General features: G+C 43.1%; 1 protein-coding gene across 2 annotated transcripts in view; it reads left to right on the forward strand.

The window, feature by feature from the left end:
* The window catches only part of tbkbp1 (TBK1 binding protein 1), a 61,106-nt gene that overhangs the window by 21,594 nt on the left and 12,303 nt on the right, over positions 1-27,209 (forward strand). The window contains exons 1-6 of one of the 2 annotated variants that reach the window (XM_047610040.1): positions 10,214-10,262; positions 10,343-10,601; positions 17,694-17,819; positions 21,506-21,610; positions 24,088-24,235; positions 26,744-26,946. In XM_047610040.1, coding sequence (XP_047465996.1) covers positions 10,359-10,601; positions 17,694-17,819; positions 21,506-21,610; positions 24,088-24,235; positions 26,744-26,946 — 825 coding nt within the window. In that variant the 5' untranslated portion in view covers positions 10,214-10,262; positions 10,343-10,358. Of the gene's footprint in view, positions 1-10,213; positions 10,263-10,342; positions 10,602-17,693; positions 17,820-21,505; positions 21,611-24,087; positions 24,236-26,743; positions 26,947-27,209 lie in introns of those variants that run through there. The other variant, XM_047610039.1, reaches the window with a different exon arrangement.

Consider the following 27,209-nt stretch of genomic DNA (forward strand, 5'->3'; position numbering starts at 1 on the left):
TTGAAGCACCACTTGCCGCTGCCTCTTCTGCTCATTCACCTCGACGGAAGGTGACATAGATGAGTGGGTAAACATTTTTACAAACCCCTCGACTTCTCGAGAGGGAGTCAATGCTCAGAAAGAAAGAATAAAAGTATGTGTGCCTCTACATCGCCAATTAAGCCTGTAATTATACCGACGATGAACCCTGTGTGACATCAGTCACAGGATTCCTGAAGAGTGGTTTTGAAGTTCATTGTGGTCTTGTCTAGTCTAGTAGTTGAAGAGCAAACAGTGTCTATATTTTTCCTCATTATCATATGCAACATATTTTCAACATCAAGTGCAAGTGTCTCCTGCAACACCACAGCACTTTGTTCATGAATCATTCAAACCCTGGTGCACTTTTCACTGCTTTAAAAACCAAGGACAATGTTGACTAGGCCATCGGACGCTCTTGCACATTACTCCTTATGCAGCTTATGTTGCAGTCTTGTTAAGTACACACTCCCATTATAAAGAACTATCGTTGAAGTGATGTTGGTTTTCAAGTAATGCACAGTTCGTCAGATTTGTCTGAGTATGGCCCGGTGCCAGTCAGAACAGAAAACTCCAACTTGGCCCATATTCAGGGCATTGAGTGTTAAGGAGCTATTAATGAGGTCAGGCCACAGCGTCCGTGCAGACTCAGTGTACGGGCTAGGTGCATCGACACCATCGACACACCATACAGCTGTACGTGTCTCTTTTTTTTGACAACAGTGAAACACATACACGAACACAGCACTTTCCCTGCACCGCCGCTACTTTGCCCTTGTACCGACACACACAAAAAAAAAAAAAACGCACACTTGCTTCGTGTGGACTTGTCTCCACACCCTCTAATGTGCATGTCCTTGCGCGGTCAGACCCTACCTGCCGGCATGTTAATAGCCTCTCAGTGTGCGCCGAGCCGTCGAGCTCTGGCCTTGTTCTCCGTCAAAAGCGGAGGAGAAAACAGGTGCAGTGGACTGGAGCAAGGCATTATGGGAAAATTTGACGGATGAGCGCGGGGAGGTGGGGGATGCAGGGGTGGGGGGAATGACACGTCGCCTCTGTGCCCTGGACTCACCGCTCACAGACATACTGTCTGAGTCAGAGGTGCCAAACGTCCAGCCTGCGGGGACCAGGGCCGGACTGTGCAGCACTGCCAGACACAGAGAGGGGGGAGGCCATTAAGAGAGGGAGGGGGAGGGGGGAGGAGGAGGAAAAGAAAGGATGAAACAAGACAGAGGGGTTGGGTAAAGATGAGATTGAAAATATTCTTTGGGAAAAAAGAGGGCTTGCATCTCCTTCCACATTGCAATAAAATACCACTCTGTGGGGACTCTGATTTCCCCCAGTTTCCTCTTTGATCCTGGTCCAGGTTATTTATGCCCTCAGACACAACAGAGACTCACACAGGCAGATCTTGCATATATGCAACGCAGAGGCTTAAAAGGAAAGAAAAGAATGGCGCATGAATGTATAGCAGGGTTTATTTTCTTCTACTTCACACAGGAAGATGCAGAACTTGTGCTTAAATGAATGTAAGGGCGACAGATTCTCCCCCATGCTATAGTCGCAATCCACAATTACTGGGTGACACAACCAGATCTCCCACTGAGACGACAATCATCTGCTGCTACAGCCCAAAAATATGATCGTCAGTGTTTACAGAAAGCAGCAGCTCTGGGATTTGACTGGGTTGTGAGTGTTTGTAAATGGATGAGGCTTGTTCTTTTTCTTTTTTTTTGACTCTCTGCAGGACTCCACGCTGAGATCTTCGCAGCGCTCCAGTCGTTGCGCCGTGCAGCATGCTAAAGAGGGGTTACGCCAAGTGTTTGCAATGCCATGATTTCCTTTTCCTTTTAGGTCATATTCGCTTTAATATACTTCAAAGTTCTCCCACGGTGCTGGATGTTATGGCGACGATAGAAAATATACATATATTCCCCTGGTTATTAGATGAAGTTAACCGAAAGCGCCAGAGATGCAGCTGGATAAATAAACCACTACAAATCCTGACGTATTCCGCTAGATTAAAGATGCCTTTCACACACGGCACTCACAATTTCCCCAGCTTCATCTCATCTCTTCGTTGAAGTAATGGCTTTTTGGTATTCAAACGCCGGCCTCCTTTACATAAATGTTTTATTATGAGTCTACTTAAACACGCCAGAGGAGCCACGCGATGCTAACACAATATTCAGTACGTGGTGTATCAGAGAGAACCGTCTATGGAGCACTGTGGTGGAAACTAACGATATGAAGAAGAAAAAAAAAGGCATTTGCTCAGCTCCTGACCGGCTGCGTTAGAGGTGAATTTTAAAACTGGTTTTGTAGTTGAATGGCTGGTTACCTCCGTGTCTTAACCCCTAATACACTGTCTCATTATTGTCACCACTAACAAGGCAGTATATAGAATTGTGCAACGTTTTTTCATAGAAAATGACAGGATAGTAAATGAGACTAATGGTGTGCTCAACCTACCAGTGAAAAAGCAAATGGCTACAAGGCAGGCTATAGGCAGACTGAGACAACGGGCTACAAATCCTAGCTGACCTGGCTTTACCTCAAGATTCAAGATTCAAAATCACTTAATTGATCCCCACAGGGAAATTGTTTTGTCCAAGCTTCACAAAGTTAACAGAGAACATATATGGACCAGACACAGACATAAGAACAAGAGCCAAATAAAATAAAATATAGAATAAGAATGAGGTAGTAAGAATTACAGAAAATAATATAGAGTCCTATCTACATAGGATATACAGGTAATTTAAAGTGTCTCAGTCCCAAAGTGTCTCAGTGTGCGGTTATATAAAGTGTCTTGTGTGCCGCTGCACAGCAGACAGTGTAATCAGCCAAGCCATTAACCATCAGGCCGCTAACAGTTAGTGCTGTGTATTCTGATGGCTGCGGGGATGAATGACCTCCTGAAGCTCTCCGTCCTGCGGCTCGGTGACAGGAGCCAGTGGCGGCGGCTGCTTTCCTGTCCAGCCAGGGTGGGGTGAAGGGGGTGACTGTCATAGTCCAGGATGCTCTGAACTTTCCTCATGTAGCACCTTTTTACTGTGTTCCAGTGAGTCGGTGAAGCATTAATTGGCTCATATTTAAATGGCTGGCAGCAACACCACTGAGCACTGGAGTGACACTTGAGAGATGCAGCTGGCTACGCTTGGCCATTTTGTTGCTCGCTTGTAACACTTATACTGTAGTATAAGTGTTATGTTGCAAGTTGTTGGGTAGGGAGAGATAGGACCCGAGCACAAGAGAAGGAAAAAATTATTTTGATGGAAATTTAATAAGATAAAATCTGGGTAAGATAACCACAAATACTGGAAAACAGGGAGGCACGAGGAACCGAACTGAAGTAGAAACACTGGGAAACATCAACAGTGCAGCAGAAAAGACAACCTTACGAAGGCCAAAGGCAAAGGCAGGACTATATAAGCACAAATGAGCAGAGAGGTGATGAGACACAGGTGAAACGAATGAGGGCTGAGCACACAAGGAGAAACCAATCAAACGATCAAAGAGGGAAAACGCAGCAAGTAAAGCAGAACAAAAAACACCAAGGAAGAAGCTTACAGAATAAAATAAAAAAATAAACAAACAAACAAACAAAAAACACAAAGAAGCCAAACGGGATTACGACTGGGGTGTCAAAAATATTGACAATAAGAGTCAGCTGAAGCCTGTTACACTGCGCTGGGCTCACTTTACCAATACCAAGGAAGTCAGTGCATTTACATGCACAGCTTAATCCAGTATGGCCTCCTTTCTGGTTGACCTATTACACGAAATAATAAACAAGAGTCGTTTGTACGGCAGACCGGCATTTCAAACAACAATAATATAGGTAATAGTACAGCTTTTTTAATCTCATACGTAATGTGCGCGCTACTTTTGGTGCAGATAAGATGTGCGCTATCACTCAGGTGGGTCTTCTAGCGGCTCTGTTTACCTTCTTCTTCTGCGACCGGCTTTCTTGAATGTTTTTGTTCCGAGGTCATAGCCAGCGCGGCAGTTGTGGCACATGTACACACGCGTTGTCTTGTTAAATGTCTGATTAAGCTTATACATGACAGAGAAAATGTATTTCTAATCGCATTATCTGGGTGTCTGATTTTAGTTAGACTAATGTGTTCATATGCACCTGAGTTGTCCAGTTAAAGTCGGATTAAGGCAGTATGATTTCTTAGCTTCTTGGCGAAATGGTTCGGTGTAACGAGCAGATACACAGTATATATACAAAATAGCCACTTTGCACTCTGGCAAGAATTTTTGTTTGGTGGTTATTTCTCGACAAATGTGATGCGTTAACTTTCTTGCCGACCGGGTAAAACAAGGATTTCTGCTTCTTTTGCTCATTAAATGGACATTTTACCTGAATGCAACCAAAACCCTCTTGAACCTGATGGATCTACTAAAACTGGAAGGGATTCTAACCCATATTGTACCTGGCAGTCATTCAAAGCTAAAGCCAGGTATGCTGACCTCCTGAGTCCACTAGAGGGAAAATCAAAGGATCAGCTGCATCGTTCACATTCATCCTCTAAACATGGAAAAGTAAAAAGGAATGGAAACGGAATAGCTTCATGAACCATGTCATTCTTGTTGAGGTGTGGTATTCTGGGTCACTGAGCAACCAAGAAGCAGAATTTGTAACAGAAAACCCAGGCTAGGTCAGAGAATCTGTTTTAATGGATACTATTTTGTTTAATAAATGATTATAATTTATACATCTGATAGAGGGATAAAGAGACAAGATGCATCAGTACCTGGGAGGCTAATGAACAGTTTCTCAGAAGTCTGCAAATTAGTGCAGTCTGCACAAATTAGTGCAGTCTGCACTAATTTACACTAATGTGTGAAACAGATTTCATGTAAGAATGCAGACAGTGTGACATGTAATCTGCTTGTGTTTATTTAACCCAGCCTTGCAGTATCCTTTGTCATTTGATTCATGCGCTGAAAGTCAATGTCAGCAGGTCCAACCCAGTCAAATTAATGTTGCGGCTCGTGCAACATAAAAACAACAGGAGGCCACACGTAATGAACACATTAACACTCCGAGTTCCCCAGAAGGTTCATGGCTCCAGACTTTCCAGGTCCACTGATGACGACAGCAGTCCGCGGCACCGTCAGCAGTACTGTATATCACAGAGGGAGGGGAGTGGTCTCCGGAGAGGAGGAAATGAAACGGGGACAAGGGGGGAAGAGGCTGAGAGAGAGTGGAAGAGGTAGGTCTCAGTGGACCGGAGGATGCCATGTGGGGTTCACCTAATGTACGACTTCTGGTGGTAATCGCTGTAATGAAGCAGGGAGGTGGTTGGTGGAGGAACCATCCGCCTCAAGGTCTTAAGTCCAGTGGGGCTTTGAGAGCGTCGGCAAATGAGCCCAGAGGTCCGGGAGATAGAGTGGATATTGTGAGACTGGAGAGGAGGGGCGGCCGGATGAAGCTGAATGAGGGATATTTTGGGTAGTGGAGCAGAGAGCAAAGGAGGGTTAGAGGAAGAGAAGCTTAGCTGGAGCTGTGCGAGCGTGTGTGATAAATGGCTACTGTCTGCGATGCCAATGAGAGAAGCACAGAAAAGCACGGATGTTCCCGAGTCGCTGTCCTTTATTTGGTCCTGTCTGAGGCCACATTGATCGGCGGCCTCTGCATTGTCTTTACCAGAGGACATGAGCTGTAGAGAGCAGAGATATGTTTATGTTCTATGTAAATTGCTCAGTGTGTAGTATGTAGCCTGCATACATGTATCTTAGACCTTTTAGTGTTTACGTCCCTGGAGCAGGTATTACAAAGGCTATGTACTCTGCAATTTTATCATTTTGGTCCATGCATAATACAGTACTGCGTGTCCTCGAGCCCAGACGAGGGTTTTTTATGTAAATGCGATGACTACATTTTACATGGCAAAGGTTCAGCTTGGTGTCCATTCTCTTATACAACGAGAATTCAAGCAGCTTGTGTTACAGTCTTTTTTAATCCATCCTGCAGCTGTGCCTTTGTAACATTTCACCATAAACACAGAATCGCAAACCTGCTGTGGAAACACTAGCAGCTCTTCACGGTTTTGACACGTTGTTATTGTTTGAGGATTATTTTAAGGCCGTGTACGAAAATGGAGCACAATTAACTGAGCTGGACTGATGGAGCGTTCGGTTCACTACAGTTGTACAAACTTTAATTGGATGAAGTCAACGACCTACCCGAGCACCTTGGACTTCACCCAAGACCTCATATATGCATATACGAGGTCTTGTATACATGAGAAAATAGGCTTAAAACATGCAGTGGGGCTTCTGTCTGATGACTATAAAGATAGTGTTTCATCTCCTTTTAGCTCCGTTTTTGTCCCCACCAAGTCCTCACCAACGACGGGTGATAAGTGAGCGTCTTTGACAATAGTCCGATTCTTATCAGCGGCTTTTCATCCAACTGAATACATTCTCTCAGCAAAAAAAACAAAATCTTCCTCTAATGTCGACATTCCAGGACACAATATCTTCATGCATCATGACATGCTTCTGTATCGGACAAAAGCTGTCGTCCAGTTGATAATTAAAGAGAGGAAACCTGGGGGGTATGATGGTTTGTTTATCTGCAGGACGAGCTCCATCGGTTTCCCATTATGAATGTCAAATTCAGACTACTGCCACCTGGTGGTAGAAGAGAATTAACGCGTCCAAAGGGTGATCACAGGATCAGAGCTTTAAGGATGCTTTAACGTCATCCGTCATTTGGTTAAAATAAAGAAAAGAAATCGCCTTCCAATGGAAGATGGAGTTGGGACAATAAGTGCAAATCAAATTTAAAGACATGAAGGTCAATAAAGATAAAGAGACAACATCATTCTATCCTTTGTCTCACCTTTTGGGCGGAACAGACCCTGCAGACTCTCACACTTTGAGAGAGGCAAATCTGTCCTTGTTAAAATATTATGTTTAAACCAAATATTTTCTAGAATTGTGTGGATTTATTCTCGTCTTCTTATCATAGACAAGCCAAACAAACGTTTTTCAACTCCTATTTTTACGGGTTTAATGGTGCTTGAGCTCCCATTAAGAATGGGCTAGACATGCCTACATTTTCCCCACTGGCCGCTGGCTAGTGTCTTTGCGGTGCGTCCATGTGCAAATTTTGAACGACAAGCGGGGATGACATTTCGGCCTTTGCCAGCGTTCGCCAGTGCAAGAGATGAACATTTGTGTTTGTGTCCGGAAAACAGACACATACGGGTTTACCGATCACAAAACAAACCCATTATTTCACTGTTAATACAAAAGCCACATATCTTTATAGGTACAAAATCATAGTTTAAAAAAAAAAAAAAAAAAACTGTGTTGAGTTGTAGAAGCAACTTTGCCCAGTGTGATGAAGACAGACTCAGATTCTATACTTTCGATTTCTGCCCATAGATATTAAAAAATCTCTCTCTTGCTTTTGTTGTTTTTTTTTTTTCGAGTAAACAGTTGAAAATCCTTCCTCCTGCTATAAATATACTCAGTGTGTACAGATACTGTGTGATATTAGATGGCGAAGTGTTTGCCAGAGAAAGCCAGACTCGTCGGCAGGATGTCAGCACAGTGCACATCGCAGGGCGTGAATATCTCCCAGTGTAAACACCAGTCTCCAGGCAGCTGGCAGGTGACTGGCACAGTCCGTCTGTGTTGTCTCTTTGATCATACAGCCGTTCTTGTCCACCCTCTTTTTCTCTTTCTTCTCCTTCTTTCTGTCTTCCATGTGTGCAGAAGTGTGTCTGTGCGCACGTTAATGCTCGTGGGTGTGATTTTTGGATCATCCTCTTAGACCAGCGAGGAAAAGAGTCGTAGATTGGCTGAGGCTTTATTCCCCTCTCTCTTGAAACACAAGGAAAATAGCACCGTGGAGGAAGAGAGCGGATGAAAATAGCTCAGTAGGCAACCGCTGACTCACAAGGCAGCGCTGGGAGTCAGGAAGGCATCCATTCCAGTATACATCAAATCAACTAGCTGTTGTGTAACTCCCTCAGTACCTGTAAATCACACTGCTCTCAGTGTGCTTCTCTAGACCGACTTGTGCGCACACGTCCCCTCGGCGGCTGAATTAAAAGACTGTAGTGACATCACAGGTGCCATTTATCACTTTTGACCGGAGTGTTTAGGGCAGGGCGAGGAATCCATCGCCGCTTGGCCGTGCTACAGCATGGTCAGCTAACTACCCAGCTCATTCATCTTGCCTCTCGTGCAGCGTAGGCTGTCAGAGCTCATGTTTTTTTAAATACTGTGAAATGGAACAAGAGCACAGGCACAACTCATATGTAAATCAGACTCTGATTAACATATCATCTACGACACATGCACTGGTTACTCATTACTCATTAGTGTACATCAGTTAGAAAAAGCGTCTGTGTTTAAATGCGGTAGTCAATATACGGCCGCTACGTGTTGACACGTGTAAACACTGTGTGCTTGTTTCGGCAGCAATGTTGCCGCTTTGAGAAACATGACTATGGCGTGTAGAATAAAAAAAATAAATAAATCCACATTTGTGAGCACCGTTTGCCTCGAATAAATGTGCATGCTGAAGATATACTGTATATTGCACAGTGTGTCCGGGCAGCCTGAAACCAAATTGTCCGAGACACCTCCACTCCAGAGATGGATAATGAGAAAATGGGCTCCAAGGCGCAGACATTTAAAAAATAGAACCCCACTAAGACAGAAAAGCTGTGTAGTTTGCAGTCTTTTTTGGATACTGTCAGATTCTACCAGATCAGTTTGTAATAATTTCGTCTTTGGTCTCTGTTTCATGTCCCTTCGCAGTCATTTTGCATGAGTATATCATCGTTTTGTATCCGTTTGTGAAGATTTTGACGATTCTTACTTGGAATGTTAATAAGTACTTCAAACAGAACCTTTGGCCTAAGGCCTCCCCGACCACCTGACCACTCCAATCCAGTGATCCATCCACGCTTAACTCACAGAGGTGACAGATTTTCTGTCAATGTGGAGAAGTCAAAGACAGACACACTCTCTGGATAATCTCAACTGCTTGACCAGTAGTTCTGAGGTTAAAAAGGAACACAATTTTTTAAGCAATTTTTAGTTAGCATTATTCTAGCAATGAAAAACCAAAAGAAAAGCATATAAACCGATCAGCCATAACATTAAAACCACTGACAGGGGGAGTAAATAACATTGACCATTTTGTGATAATACAGTGTTCTGCTGGGAAACTTTTGGATCTGGCATTCATGTGGATGTTACTTAGACATGTACCACCCAACTAGACCAAACAAGGCACCCCCACCCCATGGCAATGGCACTCCTTGATGGCAGCAGCCACCCCCAGCAGGATGCAGCCCGACACAGACACACAAACAAAAACATGAAGAACAGCGGCAGGTGTTGACCTGGCCTCCAAATTCACTAGATCCCAAACTGATCAAATATGCGTGGGATGCACTGGAACAAACCTGATTCACAGACACCCCTCCCCTTAAACCTTAGGACCCAAAGGCCCCCCACTAAGAGATAGATAGAGAGAGAGATTTACCACAGATTTACCACAGGCTGATACGTCCGAGTCCTCAGGAGACCCTGAGTCTTGGTGAAGTCTGAAAGCTAAGTGCCACGAAAATAAACTGCAGGGATGCAGTGGTTTAAAAATATTTGGGAACAGCAAAGACTATTGTGCATTCTGTGTCTGTTGAAACAATGCCCTGAATGCAAAGGCTTCAGCTATAACATCGACTGCGCGTCGAGGATTCCAGGATACTGTTGCCACAAAAGTTCATTTAGACTCGTATTAAAAGGGTTCTGCATCTTTACCTCTTTGCTGTGTCTTTGCCTTGTGTCTTTGTCTGACCACAATTCCTGAATCATGAAACAGCCAGATGAATAAATGGCTCTTTCTTTGTCTTTTTTGGAAATGTCACATCCCAAACATTATCATAACAAGTGATTGAACTAACCGTGCTAATGTGACTAACCCGATAAGTGCACCTGCTGTACATCTGAAGAGATAAGACACACTAAGCCGTCTCTAAATTGCACATGAAATAAGAGTGTCCCACAGTCTTCCTCCTGTGTCTCTCTGTACCCACTTTGCTTTTGAATATTTTACATTGTGTGTGCCGGCAGTCCGACCACTCTCAGCTGAAAACTGCTTTGTTCTTTTGTGTTGGTTGCGACCGCTTGATGTTTCCAGGATTGCTGCGGTGGCACTGATAGTCGGCCCCCGCTAGAATTATGAAGTGGTGTTATTTTTGGTGAGTGCACTTAATTGAATGGAACCAAATCGGGCGATTTAATTATTAACGAGCAAATAACTGTGTGTGTCTGCCCTCAGGTTGAAGCTCTGAGTGATGCAGTCTCTGTTTGGCGGAGGAGAGCTGGGGCTGCTGGGAGGAGGTGGCGATGCAGGGGGCCTGAAAGAGGACGGCTGCGTCAGCGTGGCGTGGCGGAACTCGCCCCTTCCCCAAGACGATGTCTACTCAGCCTCGCACTTCGCCCTCATCACCGCCTATCAGGACATCAAGACGAGACTCGCTTGCCTGGAGCGAGAGAACACCAGCATTAAGAGGAAGCTCAAGATCTATGAGATAAAGGTGAAGGGTTTATACTTCAAAGATGTATCATGAAATTTTGGAAAACTAATCATCATAGTTGTTTTTGTCCATTTCAGTATTAGACAGAATGACTCCAGTTCTGACAAGGATGAGGCTACTTTGGGTTTTATTCATATTTTAGAAGCAGAAAGAGCTGTCCCCTCACACCTATTAGTGTTTTCCATTTACAGAATATTGAGGCCGTGAGATCGTACACATAGATGAAAGGTTTTGCAGGGCTGTGATCCCAGACTATCAGGAGAATAAACAGGAATAAAGAGGAGGGAATCATTCAGCTGGATATAGAGGGCAAGAGATGTAACTCAGAACGCTTGTGAAAGTAATATTGAGTCACAGTTTTGAAAAAAAAAAAACATGAAGAGATCTGAGAAACGGAGTGAAAAGGACGGCGATGAACCCACAAAGCTCGGGTTAAAACAGAATTAATAGATCACAAGCTAAAGTAACTAGCTAAAGTAGCACTTAGACCTAGCATCAATAGGAAAGAAGCGATGCTGCTGTGTGGGCTTTTTTGAGGAAGTGGCCTTCTGTCAGTTTTTGTTTGGCTCGTTTCAAACGGCAGGAAGATTAATGTGACACTCAATTTCTTAAACACTCAATTAATCATTCTGTCCAATGTCATAATTTCTTTCAGCTCAGAGTGATGCATTCAGCGTGTTTTGGTTGATTAACACCCAACAACATGTTACTAATCGAAGTGACTCAGAAAACAAGCAGAGACTAACATTTAAGGCGGTTGGAACTAGACTATTTGTTCCTTGATCTGCCTGCATAAATGACTGAAACCATTATTCGGGTGTAATTCATCATTACACAGGATAAGATGTTACAATCCCTTGTGCCAAGATCCCAGGCAAAACTAATTTAGAAGCCCAGTCTGACTAAAAACCAGTCAGCTACCAACTAGCAACCAACAGGAAGACACCAGCTACAGTAACTAGCCTAGCCAACAGCTGTATTCAGTATGCGGTACATCATTGGGGTTTTCAAGTGGGCACCTTGAACTTCACCAAAGTTAGGCCCACAACACCTCGAAGGCTTAACGGTGAGTTCTAGCATCCTGAAGTCACCCCCCTCCATGCTACCACCTCACAACTGCGTGACTTTCAACCACAGAGATATTAGCTTAGCTTAGCGTGGTGAGTGTTGGGGAGAGATGGGGGAATAAAGATACAAACCCAGGTTCGGGTAGGGGATGAGGATTGAGGATACAGGACTGACCCACGACCCGCACACTCAAACACAAAATTAAACTACCAAACAGTCTTACGGTTTGCACAGCATAAAAAAACACACACACACTACTGCAACTACTCAGCTAGCCTTACCTTTAGCATGTTCCCCACATAGCATGTTTCCTCCTCAGCCACAGTCACTCACTCGCTCACTCTGCTGCCAGGGACATGTTGTTTACTGCGACCCTTCATTTTCTTCTGCAAATTCCCAGCTTGCACGGGAGAGTAATTGTGGATTTAGCCACAAATCCTCAGCAAAAATTGCGTCCAAATTGTCAAACTATAATGTTTTCAGTTATGTGCTCTTCCACAGCAGCCCCAAACCCCCAGGAAGATTCACAACTGCAACAGTAGATGACACATCTTGAACTTCTGTCTAGCAACATTTGCTATGGATACCCATCTGCCAACATAACATTCATCTTCCTGAGACCTAATTTAATTGTGGTTCCACTGGTATGAACACAGGTTTAAACAAACACTTTTTGGGAGACAGCATTTGAAATTTCACTCTAAACGGGAGAGATTCAAAGCAATACTGTAAATTGTTTCACGTCCAGACGCTGTTGGACAACATGTGCTATGAGGTTAACAAACCACACTCCACATAGACCTGGAGATAGACCACACACCTGATTTTAACCTAGAATACAAACCAGAAACCTGCTGACAGTAGCAATATTGGACTGCATCAACACAATGTGATGTAAAGCGGGGAGTCAACAGTTATTGTATATGAAAAATGGTCAAGTCAAAGGGCTGCACACCGTTCAAATGTGCTCTCTCAATGGGTCAGCAGAGCTCAAACACTGGAAATAAAAGCAGAGTTCTCAACAATGACTCTGCATCGTCTTACATAAAACACCAGAATTTTAGATGAGCTCCTCGGCTTAAAGTCAGTGACACCGTAGATGTTTCTGCGCAGCCAGCAGACCCGCAAGTTTGTTGGTGGAAATCTGACTTCTTTCCGGACGGATGAGAAAGCAGGTGAAGCAGAAATCCACCTCCTAGCAGTAGCTGGAACGGCACACTGGCTTAACGGGGGTAGACAGAGCAAATGAGCGTAAAGGAACAACGTGGGAGGACAGAAAATGAGGAAAAAGGGAAGAAGTAGCGGAAGGAGGAAGAACGGGCGGAGGGATGTGCTAGCAGACGGAAAAATGAGGGAGAAAAAGGAGATAATGATGCAAGGAGCAAGGGAGATATGAATTGCTGAAATTAAGAACAGAGGAGGATTAGAGGGGGAAAAAATCAATTTCGGGATTTTCTTGTGATGATGCTTAGTCTGTGGTGTCCTACTTATTCTAGGAATTATATAGCAGTGGAGCTAAAATGTACCCATTCACCCCCTCCGCACCTAGTGTACTATACATGATGCAAGAGACAAATATCAACAGTTTAGCTCTTGTTTTTTTCCACCTGAGAGTGGAGACAACAGAATGCTTTAAAGGTTATCAAAGAGGCTGCAACAGATGCAAGCTGTTGCCACATCATGGTCGACCATGGCTACGGTTGGAGGCTGTAAGAAGTGAACGTCTGTGCAATCCGTAGCTCCAGAAGATTGATTTTGGGAGACATAAAACTTTCATGATTGATGTATTTAATACATTCCATTGGCCTCTGTTGGATTTATTTATTTTTTTCCCCCCAGTAAGGAACGGCGGAGATGAAAAACTGCAAATTGTCGGAAACGCGAGTTTGATGTGTCAGGAGAGGAACGCCTAAAATCCTGCATCCTTTTAGTGAGCAGCTGTTATTGAAGGCCTCGGGCTGCCACACTGCTGTTTACTTACTCAGAGGCGGTGGTTTGTTCAGGGCTCGTTTCCAGAGAGACAGGTGTTGGTTTTGGGAGAGCAGGTGCAGATGTTGGCTTCGCACCTGTGCCCATGTAAATGCAGCATGTGGCTTTTTATAGATTTGAATAATCAGTGGGGGGAAGAATATGGAATCAAAACATCCACTCATGGTATTATTTAACATCTGACTCACATTATTACACAATTATATGGAATATTTTCTATTCCCAAGTTCAGCAGCTGCAATGAAGCAGATGGACGCCCTTCCTAGAACATGATTCGAAGCGAGGTTGTTCTCCAGTTTAGAGTACCCAGCGCTCTGCGGCGTGAGAACTCGAGGCTCCTCAGGGGAGGGGGCTGCCCATGTTGCGAGCATTTACTGTTAAACTGAAAAGAGAGAGGTATTTTTGCTAAATGGAAAAGGGCTGTTTGCTCCTCAAATAGACACTGCCTCAGCAATGACTTCACTGAGAAAATGAAAAGTCGTGTGTGCTTATGGCAACCACTCTAAATGTAAATGTGTTCATTTAGGTTGAACGACACGTGGTTATATAACTTGTCTTGTTTCTGTCACAGCACTGGGCTAACAACAAGGCAAACAGCTTATTCTAAAACATTTGCTGCACACTAGCTCAGATTCTACAGTTTTGATTGCATAATCAGTCATATGAGTATGTAGTGTAATTATAGAGTACATGCATACTTTAAAAGTTTTAATGTAATGATTCATTGTCGCGCCTTCTCTTAATTATCATACACCAATGAGGCATAACATTATGACTGCCTTCCTAATATTGTGTAATCATCAGAAAATGGACATGGACCTTCTGAGAGTGTCCTGTGGTGTCTGGAAACAGGAAGTGGGGGACTTTGGGTCCTATGGGTTGAGAGGAGGGGCCTCTATGGATCATCTCACGGATACTTGATCAGTTTGGAATCTAGTAAATTTGGAGGTCAGGTCAACACTTTGTGCTGTTTTTCATATTGTTGATTCAAACCGTTTGTGTACCCATGTCCTGCTGGGGATGGCTACTGCCATCAAGGAGTGTCATAGCTATGGGGTGGGGGTGGGCCAGTCTAGGGGGGGGGGGGTACATGTCTAAGTAACATCCATGCAAATGCTAGGTCCAAAAGTTTCCCCGCAAAACACAGAATTGTTACAAGATGGTCAATGTCATTTATTTCGGTGGTTTTGGTGTTGTAGCTGATTGGTGCATACAGTAAGTTTCCTCACGAATGATGAGTTGTTGTGAGGCAATAAGATGGAAATGGGGTTTCTCCTGAAGCAGATATGCCTTTCTCATCATCTACAAATCCCACAAACAGACAAAACAACGTTGAGTTTAGAGTAAAGGGACTGTCTGTGCTTCCAAAGACTTACTCCTCTTATGCCATAGAGCTCTACTGTTGTCAACACATCAGTAAACCAAACCGCTGCGCCGCTTAGCATGTTCCTTCATTACCATGAACACACACACACACACACACACACACACACACAGAGTTTATTTATTTTTTAGTTTATTCTGATTCAGTCTCTCACACACATCGCTCTGCTGCTGGAAACACTCATTATGGGACCAAATGTGTATTCGCGCTTAGCCAAAAATAGTGCCAAACAATTGCACCACTCACTCCTGCTTGAATACGTTTTTCTTAAAATAAATAAATAAATGAAACTATACATTTGTGACAGATTTTTAGAGAGTTCCATTTTTGTAAGAAAGAAAGCGTCAGGGCAGATTACCTCAGTGTTGGTGATTGTTGGTCTTTTTGTGGGATTTGTCGACAGTAATAAAAATAAAGACTATTGATGGCCTTAACCTTTAAGTCTAAATCTGGGCTCAGACTAGAGGAGTCTCCCTGAAATCATTCCTCCCCACTGTTGGTGGAGAATTGAGGTCCAGACTAATGCAAGTGTTTACCGATCCAAACTGAAACCTCTCAACCTGCTTGCAGACCCATCTGGGCCACTGTGATTAAAATCAGACATGCTTTATATTTAGAAATCTTGATGATTACGTTCACAATAATCAGTGACAGAAGTTAGTGGAAAAGCACACATCGGTAAAGACTCCATGGTAACTTGTGTATAACCATTTATATATTCAAGTCTGACGTCTAGTTCGTTTTGAACAATAGACAGCTGTGCTGATACTGGAAAATATTACAAAGATACAGCGAGTTCCTCTTCTTACGTCCTCTGGTCTCGTTTAATCTTCTCTGGTTGCTTCCTTGGGTATTTATCAATAGCGAGTACTGGAAAAAAAATCAAAAATAAAATTCTGCAATTTGGAACAGAAGAAATACACTACTGGTCAAATGTTTTAGAACACTCCAATACTACTTTCTTATCATTTTATTGAAATGTATGCAGTTTAATGTCTCATTTTACCAAATAAACAAATTAAATTTAAAAAAAAAAAATCATGGAATCAATATATAACCTTTTTATTCATCAACAATCTCATCAAAACACACTTGTGACATCGTTTCTAAAATGGAAATCAAATCTTTTTCAGCAAGTTCTTTCCAATTTTGTTGCGGAAGTTCCTAGAAATGTGTGTCACTTGTAGGGAGCTTTGCTTTCACTCTTCTGTCCACTTCTTCACAAACCACCTCCACGGCGTTAAAGTCTAGAGACTGGGCCATGATCCAATCCACGTTTTCAACCTTTCCATCTGGTTTTTATCCTGAGGTAGTTCTGGTACAGCTTGGACTAAATTTTTGGGTTATTATCTTGCTGTAGGATGAAGCTCTCGTAGCCCTAAAACTTTTGACCGGTAGTGTATATTCTGGGATACTCGTCTGTCCCAAGATGTCTCCCAAAGTGTTCCCAGTTAAACGACGGAGCAAGAATACATCTGGGCATTTGGACTCAACTTGTTCGGATGATACATTGAACTGGAACTTTAGGGCCTTGACTGATGACGTTTCACAGGAACACAAGTACAGGCAAGGACACATGTTAAGTGACATCCTTTGATTTGATGATTGGCAAACCAGCTTGCACATATACTACGGGCACTGCTACAGCTACTAGATTGGAGTGCGGACGAGTACATTTGAAGCAAGTTGTTGGACCTTTATCTTTGTTTCGTTTACATCCACTTCCTCCTTTAGATTCAGTGAGGCGGTGCGTTCAGGGCTCTTGTATCCTGTGGTGTGTATTTTGCTCAAATTTTCAAACCCTGTGTGTAAAAGTTTTAGACAAGAAAGACAAAATTCTGTGCAGCTTAAGTGTTTGAGGAAACACGATTTCCACGTCGTCTGAAAACTTCCGTTGTCTGAGCCCAACTTAAAAGAACGGGGACAATGGGGAGCCACTCACCGATGCTTATGATATACCATAAAGCAGTAAACACCGCAGGGCAGCACGCATAATTTTAGTAACACAGCGAGGAGGCCGTTCATTCCACTAAATGTAATCAGGGCATCCAACATATTGTAAATTGCCGACCGTATTCCTCACATGAAAAACTCATTTAGAGTAAAAACAGTAATCAGCGTGATGAGATGAGGCACTCCCCTGCCATTTGAGGAAATTTGATGTGCAGCGTCTGTTAACATGACTGGCATAAAAACACCAAAATGAACACCGGAAAAACCACCCTTGAGCTAACGGAGGGTAATTTTTTGGGGGAAAAAAAGCGTTTTATCACTTTCTAGAGTTCTGACGAGGAATTTGAACAGAAGGATCTAAATGATAAAAAAATATGATTGAAACAGGTCGCCATGGAAATGAGTTTAGACTGAAAAATAAAATCTAGCTGAAGAAAGAAGAAAGACATTAGTTAAAACAGCCTGATCCTCCTCGTGATATCTAGGCCAAACAGAAGTTGCAGTAGTTGTAAGATGAATCTTTAATGACCCCAGTGTGAAATCATGAAAGATTTCTGAATACAGCTAAAAAACAAAAAAGGGGATATAATCAAACTAACCGAAACGCGAGAGAAATGTCTCTGTCGTTGGTGCATCCAGCCTCAGCTACATCTTGCTCTCTACACTCTCATTTCTGCAATGTCTTGTTGTCTCCGCAGTTCCCTATGATCAACGAGTTTGGGGAGGACACTAACTCCTACTGCTCTTTCGAGAGCAAGGAGACGGCGCTGCTGCACTCAGAAAATGGAAACCTGCAGCAGAGAGTCAACGTCCTGACCCACGAGGTAAGAGCACAGACGAGCACAGCCAGAGCTCACGAAAGAATAAAAATCGTACAAAAGCACTTCACTATATATTCATGCGTACGATATTTAAAAATAAATAAAATGGACTTCTTCAGAAATCCTTCTTTTCATGTGAACTAATTGAATTAAAGCTGAACTCAGCCCGGTCCTGGTGGACACACGCTGAGAGATGTCCAGAGCTAATTAAGAGCCGAAGCTGCAGCCTGAGCAAATTTCCTGAGATTGAGTGTGTTTCAGAGATCGTCCAAGGAGCAGTGTGACATGGGATATTCATGGCAGTGTACTATTTTTGATTCGAGCTACAGTTATAGCACGAAACCTGGCCAGGATTTCACAGAATATGTACGCGTTGAGAAAATTAAAAGACTCTCAATATACAGATAAAAAGCTTTAAAATGGATCGGTTTTATTTGAAAATGTGCAGCTGCTACACACACACACACACACACACACACACACACACACACACACACACACACACACACACACACACACACACACACACACACACACACACACACACACACACACGGCATTTCGGAAAGCTTGAGAATCCATTTGTGGCCTCACAGTTTTGTGCCACAGTTTTGTGTCGTCTTAAACTGCCTGGAGTGAGAGAGAAGAATGGCAGCGGCCATAATGTGTGCTCGGACTACCCATTCCCCTCCACTTGCAACTCCACTGTTTCGATGACTGTGTCAACGAGCGCGCTGGGAAATAGAAATGAAATACGACCGATGCAGGAAGGCTGTGGTAAAACTGGCAACGGCAGCAGCAGAAGCGGCAGCAGAGGTGAAAAACAGCTAGAAAGGAAAGACAAAAGAAGGAAGTGGGTTATGGGACCGAGAGGAACGATTGGCGCGATTGGACACGCAAGGTCGAGGGGCCCTGGCACCAGGCGGCGACGGTGATGAAGCGTGGAACGGCTCACAGAGCCAGCTCCACAGGGACGCGACCCCCACCGCATTCACACATGGACATGGAGACAAACATCACCGGTGTGTTGAAGTGGTGACCTCCAGTCATCAGTGAGAAGTAGAGAAATGTGACGTGTCGTCTGTCACAGCTGGCGCTCCGAGTTCTTTTATGTTACAGACTCCTGACTCACGTGACACCTCTGACTTCATACTTTTTCACTCAATTTATCCTCGTTTTCCCGTCCTTTACACTGGTAAAAAATATATTAAAAAAACTGTAAATCATGCATCAAAACTGCATTTTTTATTACTATTATTATTATTTCTATAGCCTAATTTCCTTTCACAGTACTCACAGTAAACTATAGAAGCCAAGAACAGTCATGTTATGATCATACAACAGAGGTCTTCAACGTTTTTCAGACCAAGGACCCCCCTCTGATGGAGAGATTAAGTAGGGACCCCCTACTCACTATATGTGTTGTGTACTAAGCTGCTATCTGCTATTTGCAAATTCGCTGGTGCTTTCTGAGCTGTGTTTCTGGACTTTTTTGTTCTAGTGACAAAGCGATCCAGTAGTTGGCTGATGGGAGCGAGCTGCACCGTTAGCTTCTCTCCTGCTAATACTGCGACGTGTGTTCTGGGATTTCACCTGGGGACTGAATAGGTTCTCGCCCAATTGAGGGGAACCTGACAGAATCAGAGTGTAATACGCGGCCTTGTGATTTGTCTTAGCAGCAATAGGGGCTTTGATTGACAGGTTTTGGCTAGTGTGGCGCTCTGTGTGTGAAGCTCTCTCCTAACGTCACCTGCCTCCATTTATCCCTTTATTAAAATATGTTGGATTCATGCTAATGTGTATTTAAAGACATTTAAAATTGTAGGGAAAATTAAAATATTCTATAAATATATATATATATATATATATATAACAAATGTCTAATCAACCAAAGATTTTGATGTGACCCCCCCCCCCCCCCGTTTGCAGTACCTCCTGTTGAAGACCTATGATTTACAATAACAAAGCTCATATTTTGATTATATCATAAACAGGGGAATTGACAGTTCCCAAGTGATTATTTGCATTGATTAAATGTTAAATTATTATTATTCTCATTTTCTCAAAGTACTCGCTTAAGAAAATGTCCTGGTTTGGTTAAAATAGACCTTTTATTAGACCATGAGTTACAATGACAGCCTGTATATAAAGATGGAGTAAATGTCATCCATAGGTGCTCAAGAGCAGCTGAAGCTTATTCCAAAATGTTCAAACAGACGAAGCATGAGTTGAGTTCAGGTGAGGTAGGTGCATGATGCTGTACCACTGAAAGCAGCCACACCCTGAATTATTTATACCTTTAAGCCTCGATATAAATTAAACAGGTGAGTCCCAAACCTTTATTTTTTTTTGTACCAGATGTGTTTATTCCTGCTGTAAAGTTTTTAACATGCAAGTCTATAAAGATCGACTCACTTTTGGAGCCATCCTCTAAAGACCATTTGAGTTCCTGCGTTGTTGTATTTTTCTTCTTTGTTCTTTTTTTTTTAAACCCTAAAGGTTGCCACTTGGCAAGCCTTTTTGTCACTAACTCTAAGGTCTGTGCTCATCGTTTGTGGAGAATACCAGCCCGGCTGCAGCTCCAGAGGCGAGTGCACATCAAGGTCTCCGCTGTTCAGATATGGATCCTCCCTGGCGCTCGAGGCTTCGATCTTAAAGGCTCAAATGAATCAGACACGCACTTTAAGTTTTGCATAATTACCCACTGATGTTGAGAAAGAAAAAAAAAACGAATGACAAACGATCTTATTATCTCGAGAAATAGACATTTTGTTTCATTTACAATATAATTAACTCATGATCTTGAGAGAACGGCATCAAAAAGTGATTACAATCGCTGCTGTTTTTGGCTTGCGTAGTTTATAATTAATTGCAGTCGGTAGCTGTTTTATTAGTGTATGATTCATAGTATCGTTACATGGTGTATTATGAAGTGTGACCAACAATTCAACACAACAAACAATTCAGACCTGCAGCATCTAGACTGAAGTGCAAATATAAAAGGTGCTAATGAGAGTTTCTTTATACTTTGTTTCTGTGTGCATCTATTAAGAGAGAATGAGGCTCTGAAACAATCCTCCTCTCTCCATCACGATGCCGGTGACAAGCCGTCCACGCCTTGCTGCCAGCTTTCCACAGGCATACGTTACCATAGACACACCGAACATGCCTCGGCGGTGATATACCTTCTCTGTCCTCTCCGTTTATCTCGTTCTCCACGTTGTCCAAAGTGGCCGTGCTCCTCAACGTAAACCCTCGCCAGTGTCCTCGGCTGCAGAGAGAACCTCTTCATTTCACTCAGTTTGGTGTGTACGTCCCTACCCTCGGCTCTGTCAGACGCAGAGCCATTATAGCAGCCACTCACATTCATCCTCTTATTACAGCGAGCTGGGAGAAGACTAGATCAGCGGCACATCAAGAAGCTCTTCTTTTTTTTTTTAACGTTATTGTCGAAACCAGGATTTATTCATGTGAGAGGGGGGGCAGGCGCCGCTCCACGCTGAGGTGTCAGGAACTCGGTGTCCTAAATTTGCTTGGTTACACAACAGTTTCTTAAGAGACACATTTGATGACGCTCACAAAGGAAGTTTTCAGTGCCCCCCCCCCTTTTTCTTCCTTCCTTGTGATGAAGTTTGAAAACTGACAAAGACGCCTTTTTTTAGCTCCTCTGTCTCTGCATTATCTTTCAGCTCCAGAAGAGAAAAGAGCGGGAGGAGCAGCTGGAGGACGTGATCCAGGCCTACGAGAAGATTCACATGGAGAAGAGCAACCTCCAGAGGGACCTCGACAAGATGGTCAGAGCCATTACTCAGTTCACTGCGCCGTGCATTCCTTATTTCACAGTAGCTTTACGCAGAAGCCATATGGCTCATTAATTAAGCGCTGCAGCTTCTCACTCCGCTAATGGGGATCAAATGTGAAAAGCAAAGCTCATCATGGAACATCATGAAAAGAAAAACGAACACAAAATATGATTTAAATAAGCAGGAGGGTGTTGCGTCTTTCGTGGTGAGCTCCAGTTAAGGAAAATATTCAGCTGAAAGGCGACAAATTGGCATAGGGCTTTTCCTATTTCAGAATTTGGGCTGCACGCACAGAAAAGTTAACAGGGATGTGGCGACAGGAGACCAAGAATGTTAATGAAATTCAGCAAGAAATCCTCTGTCGACTCAAAGTGGGCAAGTAATAGTTGTAATAATCTCAGCTTTGACGTTAAATGATTGAGGTGACAATCACTAGAAGCAACTCGTACAGTTGACTGACATGTAATGAAAAAACTCTTTCGTCAATTAAATACTTTTCTGTTCCTATCGCCACATTCACCACGTTGGACCGCTGGGTGAACCTGACAATTTAATTTATTTATTTATTTTATTATTAAAGCCCCATTAGCTGGAACTCAACCGCAGCGACTCTTCCTGGGGTCTCACCAATGTGGTCAAGCGAAAAATGCAGCGAACATAAAATACAATTTAGAACAAAACAGTTTAAATACAATTAATACTCTCCTTTCAGACAAATCATTCAAAATCATTTACAAGGATCACTTGACAATAGATTTACTGAGTTAACATCATACAAAAGGGTAAATAAATAGCTCAACTTAAATTTTTTTAATTTTATTTTTAGACTTGCACTTGGTAAATAAAAATAATTTTAAAAATAGTTTTTCTTAAAACTCTTAACACTAGAGTTGTAAAAGGTAATTTATTCCATGGCGCCACTGCTCTGCAATGCAGAGTTTCAAGTGGTTCTACTTTGGGGCAACAAAAACCGACCCAGACAAAGCGGCGGTGGCACTGATAGAATTTTCTTCTCAAATAGTCGAGCGGTGATGGCAAGAGGAGCATGAGAGCTGGCTACATCCATACTCCACCAATATTTTTATGTTCCGCTCGTGACATTTAGCATGGGAAATATATCCGGGAGGGTAAAAACCTGGAGCCTGCCCACAAGCAATCGACTGTCACGTACAAATTGATGGACGAGTACTTTATACGTGGACGGGGCTTTAAAGTCAGGATATCTGTGATTCATGTGAGATTACACAATTCCTTGCTGCGCAGTACCAAATACCTGCATTAACCCTTTAGACGATGTTCACACCATCCTCTGCACCTGTACATGTGATTGAAAACTATACAGTTATGAACTCTTTAACTCTTTCTTTCAGTCGGTGCAAAAACATGATCTTAGTTGAAAATTGTACATCGACAGTAACTGGAGATTAGTTCTGAAGCCGCCATTGTCTGTGTCAAACAGAGATCTTTTCTTTCATTAATTCTTGTATTGAGAATCCTTGAGAGAAAAAAAAGCAATTTCAGAGTCATTTATTAAACGTTCTCCGCTATACAAACAGAGACTTACCTGTAAAAGCACACACTGTACATCCTTCGAAAAACATTTAGATGCTTAAATGCTGCAGTTTTCCCCCTAAGAACATTAAACTTGTACCACTTGCTGTGTGTAGTAGGGGATGTTGCTGGCAGATTTGGCGCTGTGAGAATCTTGCTTTTTGAAACTGCTTACAAATGAAGGTTGACTCAGACCAGGCGGAGGCTTCCAACTGAACAGATTGGCAGGCCAGTCTTTCCCAGATGCCCTCTGTGATAATAAGTCCATCACACACAGCAGCCTCAGCGGTTTTATGTGGGTTTGGAGTGATTAGAGGACGGGGGGGTGCGCCCGGGATGTTGGAACAGCCGCGCGCCAAACGCTCTGACACTGTGTCAATGTCACCTGGAGATGGGGGCTGTGGCTGTGATCGTTAAAATGACTCCATCTACCTGCTTTGCGTCAGTGACCTGTAAAACCCCCAGACATTCGCTTGCTTACTCATCTACAAACAGGACTGAACTAATGCCACAAATAGTGGTGTCACCACCAGCGCTTCGGGTTGGCCTGGGTTAATGTTCTGATCAGCATTTGTGCCTTTGCACAATAGTATGTGTAACCAAGGACTGATTGCTTCATCTAAGCTCTGTGCATATTTACCAGTGTTGAAGAACAGATCATTAAATATACTGAACACTCCTGGTATGATAAGCTTTCCATTTGTCAGTATTTATTTATTTTTTTTACAAAAATGTCAAAATGAGCTTTTTCCACTGTAGTATTCATGCGTCTGTGCTTCCTGGAAAGTCGTTAGGTCACCTGATCCGACTCCTTCCTTCTGATCTGATTGAGGCGCTAACATTTTTATCTTGGTAAATAAATGCTTGAGTCGTGTCCTGTTTTCTCATTAAGCTCATAAAATCTGCGTGATTTACAGACCAGCCTGGTGGAGAAGCACGTCGAGCGTATCCTGAGCCTGGAGTCAGCGCTGAGGCAGAGAGAAAACTCCCTGCAGAAACTCAACATGCAGCTGCACAGCAAAGACATGCAGTACCTGCAGCTCCACGCCGGCCCAGACGCGCACAGTAAGTGGCCGCTCCGTCTTGATTGGTTATCTGGACGTGAGGCCCACGCGTTAAGATAACAACATCACCGAGCAGTTATGGTCCCAATCAATCCCTGCTGCATGGGGGGAAAAGGAAAATCAATGATTTGATGTGTGTGTTGGGACGATTAAGATACAAAGTGTAGGGTAAATCTCTGTAATTTGCAGTATATGCATCCCTACACTGGCTCAACGGTAGTTATGTGTTTCTACATCAGTTTATTGGATTAGCTGGTGGCGAATAAGAGCTGATGTCAGCTGCTGTGGAGGAAAAGTGTATCTACAGCTGTATGAAAGCACCGTCTCAGCTGGTCAAGAAAAATGAAACGGCGTCCACAAAGGAAGAGACGAAAGGAAACTTTCTGGTGTTACAGACAAAGGTAGCTCTTCATTGAGAGGAAGTATTACAGCCTAAAGAAAGAAAGCAATCAACTCGGGATAAGCACAAATTACACAGAATTTAAAGAAGAGGCTCCACACTTAAAGTAGGGAGAAATAAAACTTCGCCTAGTTCTGTAAACTCAGATTTTCTAAGTAATAACTGGAGAGTGAGGACGGTTTAATAAGAAAAGACCTTTGTATATAAACCACGAGCGCATTCTCACTGCTCATCTCGTCCAACAGTCTGTCTAAAAAGGTGTCTGTCAGAAAATCAGCTCTGGCATTTTGTTCCTGCTCCTCAGGCACAGTCGCAAAAAAAAAAAAAAAAGGAGAGCTGTAATCCACACGGGTTCCAGTTATTGAAATGGACTCATTCTGGCTTCGGAGTCATCTGCACCGGAGCGATTTAGACTGTAAATCTGAGAATTCATCTGTATCACACGCTGTTTCCTCCATCTGTAGTGCTGAGTGATCTTTATTGTGACTAGCATGCGAGATAATTTGACTTATTACGATGCAAATGAATTCCCGTATTAGAGATGCATGATCACTTTCACAGGCGCTTCGAGCACGCCAGGTCACTCCGTGGCATTCACTTGGCCCACGAGAGAAAAGGTATCTGAATAAACTCGTAAATCCCTCAGAATTGAGGATTTAAAAAAAAAACAAAAAACACATCAGCACAATCCATCACTCTGAGGCTGCAGCTGTGAATTTAAGAGAGAACATGCAGCCCACTAGCGCCGTATAAGAGGTTCTGCCAACTTCAGAAATTTAGAACTGATGAGAGATTAAGTAGGGACCCCCTACCTACTGTTAGATCCCCACAGCTTCTCCGTTTATATAGGGTTACGGCTTCACGTCAGCAGAGTATTACCCCAACTGAACTCAATGATAGCACTACTCAAGCTGTAGGCGGGGTAACCTGCCTGGCTTCCTCACGTCCCCCGGAACCGCCAGTCAAGTCCCGTCAGTTGTGGTGGCTCAACCCTAATGGATCTGTGCACTTGGTACGTGCACAGGTTATAATTCAAAGGCTAGGCTGAAAGCCCTAGGGACATAAAAATAATTTTAAGTGGACTTGGCTGGTGTGACCAATAAGAGCTAGGTGTCGGAGCTACCGTTCAAGTTTGCCTATAGTTTTACTGTCATGAGTACCAGCAAAAAGGGAGAAATAATTGTCAACAAAGTCTTCTGACCTTTAGAGCCAAATTTTATTTGCAAGTTCAGCTTAAGCAATTTGCAACAGCTCAATAAATCAATCAAATCCAAAATCAGATGCTTGTTAAAACAATATTTGAATTTCAGATAATCAGTTAAAATTTCAATCATGTAATATCTACTATTATACTATACTATATTCTATTAATTCGAGATCTCAACTCACTTGACACTACTATGTGTTCCCTATCCATCAAATATTGACTTTGTTATATATGCGGCCTTGTGATTGGCTAAGCAGCGATAGGGGCGGGGCCTGCTGTTTACAGGGGGCTTAGATTGACAGGTCTAGTGTGGCGCTCTGTGTGAAGCGGTGCACTGTCGAGGCAGCTCCTGTATCGCTACTTGAGTGTTGACTGAAAGATAACGTCTTCTACCTCCATTTATCCCTTCACTAAAATATGTTGGATTCTTATTAATGTGTATTTAAAGAATTTAAATTTGTGAGGATTTTATAAAAACAAAACAAAAACAAAAAAATAAAATAAAAATAAAACAATATATAAAAATGTTTAATCAACCAAAGACGGACACCCTGTTTAAGACCTATGTTCTAGACGTGAGTAGATGCTAAACTCTGCTCTCTTCAGTGACGTGGGCGGCTGAAACATGGAAAAAATGCGTCACCCCAACTTCAACAGATACATGTATTGATAGTCTACCTTGATGAGGAGGAGGAAGTAAAAGGCAATAATTTGACACATGCATTCATTCACATCACCCAGGTACAAACTGAAAGACGCTGGCCTTGGAAGAATTCATCATCCCTCGCTCTTTCATACTCATCTATTGTTCAACAACCGCGTACAGGCAGTGCTGCATCAGACAAGGGGAAAGCAAGGGAAGCGCTCTGTCTCTCCCTGACTCTTCTCTTTACTCCTGACAGTGCTGGACTGTCCGGCCCTGACCCTTCAGAGCTCCCGTAGCCTGGACACCCTGTCGGACCTGAAGCTGCAGCGCCTGGAGGCGGAGCTAGAAGGGGTGCGGCACGAGGCGCAGGGGGCGTGTCAGCGGGAAGAGGAGCTGAAGGCGGAGTGTGAGAGGCTGAAGGACGAGATGAGACAGCTGCAGAACAGCCAGAGAGAGAGGGTCAGTGTTTGTCTGTTTTAAAGTTTACTGCAAAGTGCTCTCATGTGATGCATTCCATCAAATGCCCTTGACGACAAAAATCTATCTTAACACAATATTTAAACTGGGGAAAAAAAAATCCTAAGTACTGTGTATTTCCGCAACTAAACGATGCTTCAAGTTTGAATAGAAATAGAAATGAAAACAACGTGACAATAGTCTGCTGAATGTTGAGCCTCTTTCATTTATAGAGCTTCACAGTAAGTTTCAGCTCGTCTTTTGGG

Source organism: Mugil cephalus, chromosome 16 (genome assembly GCF_022458985.1).
Source record: "Mugil cephalus isolate CIBA_MC_2020 chromosome 16, CIBA_Mcephalus_1.1, whole genome shotgun sequence".
Classification (NCBI taxonomy): domain Eukaryota; kingdom Metazoa; phylum Chordata; class Actinopteri; order Mugiliformes; family Mugilidae; genus Mugil; species Mugil cephalus.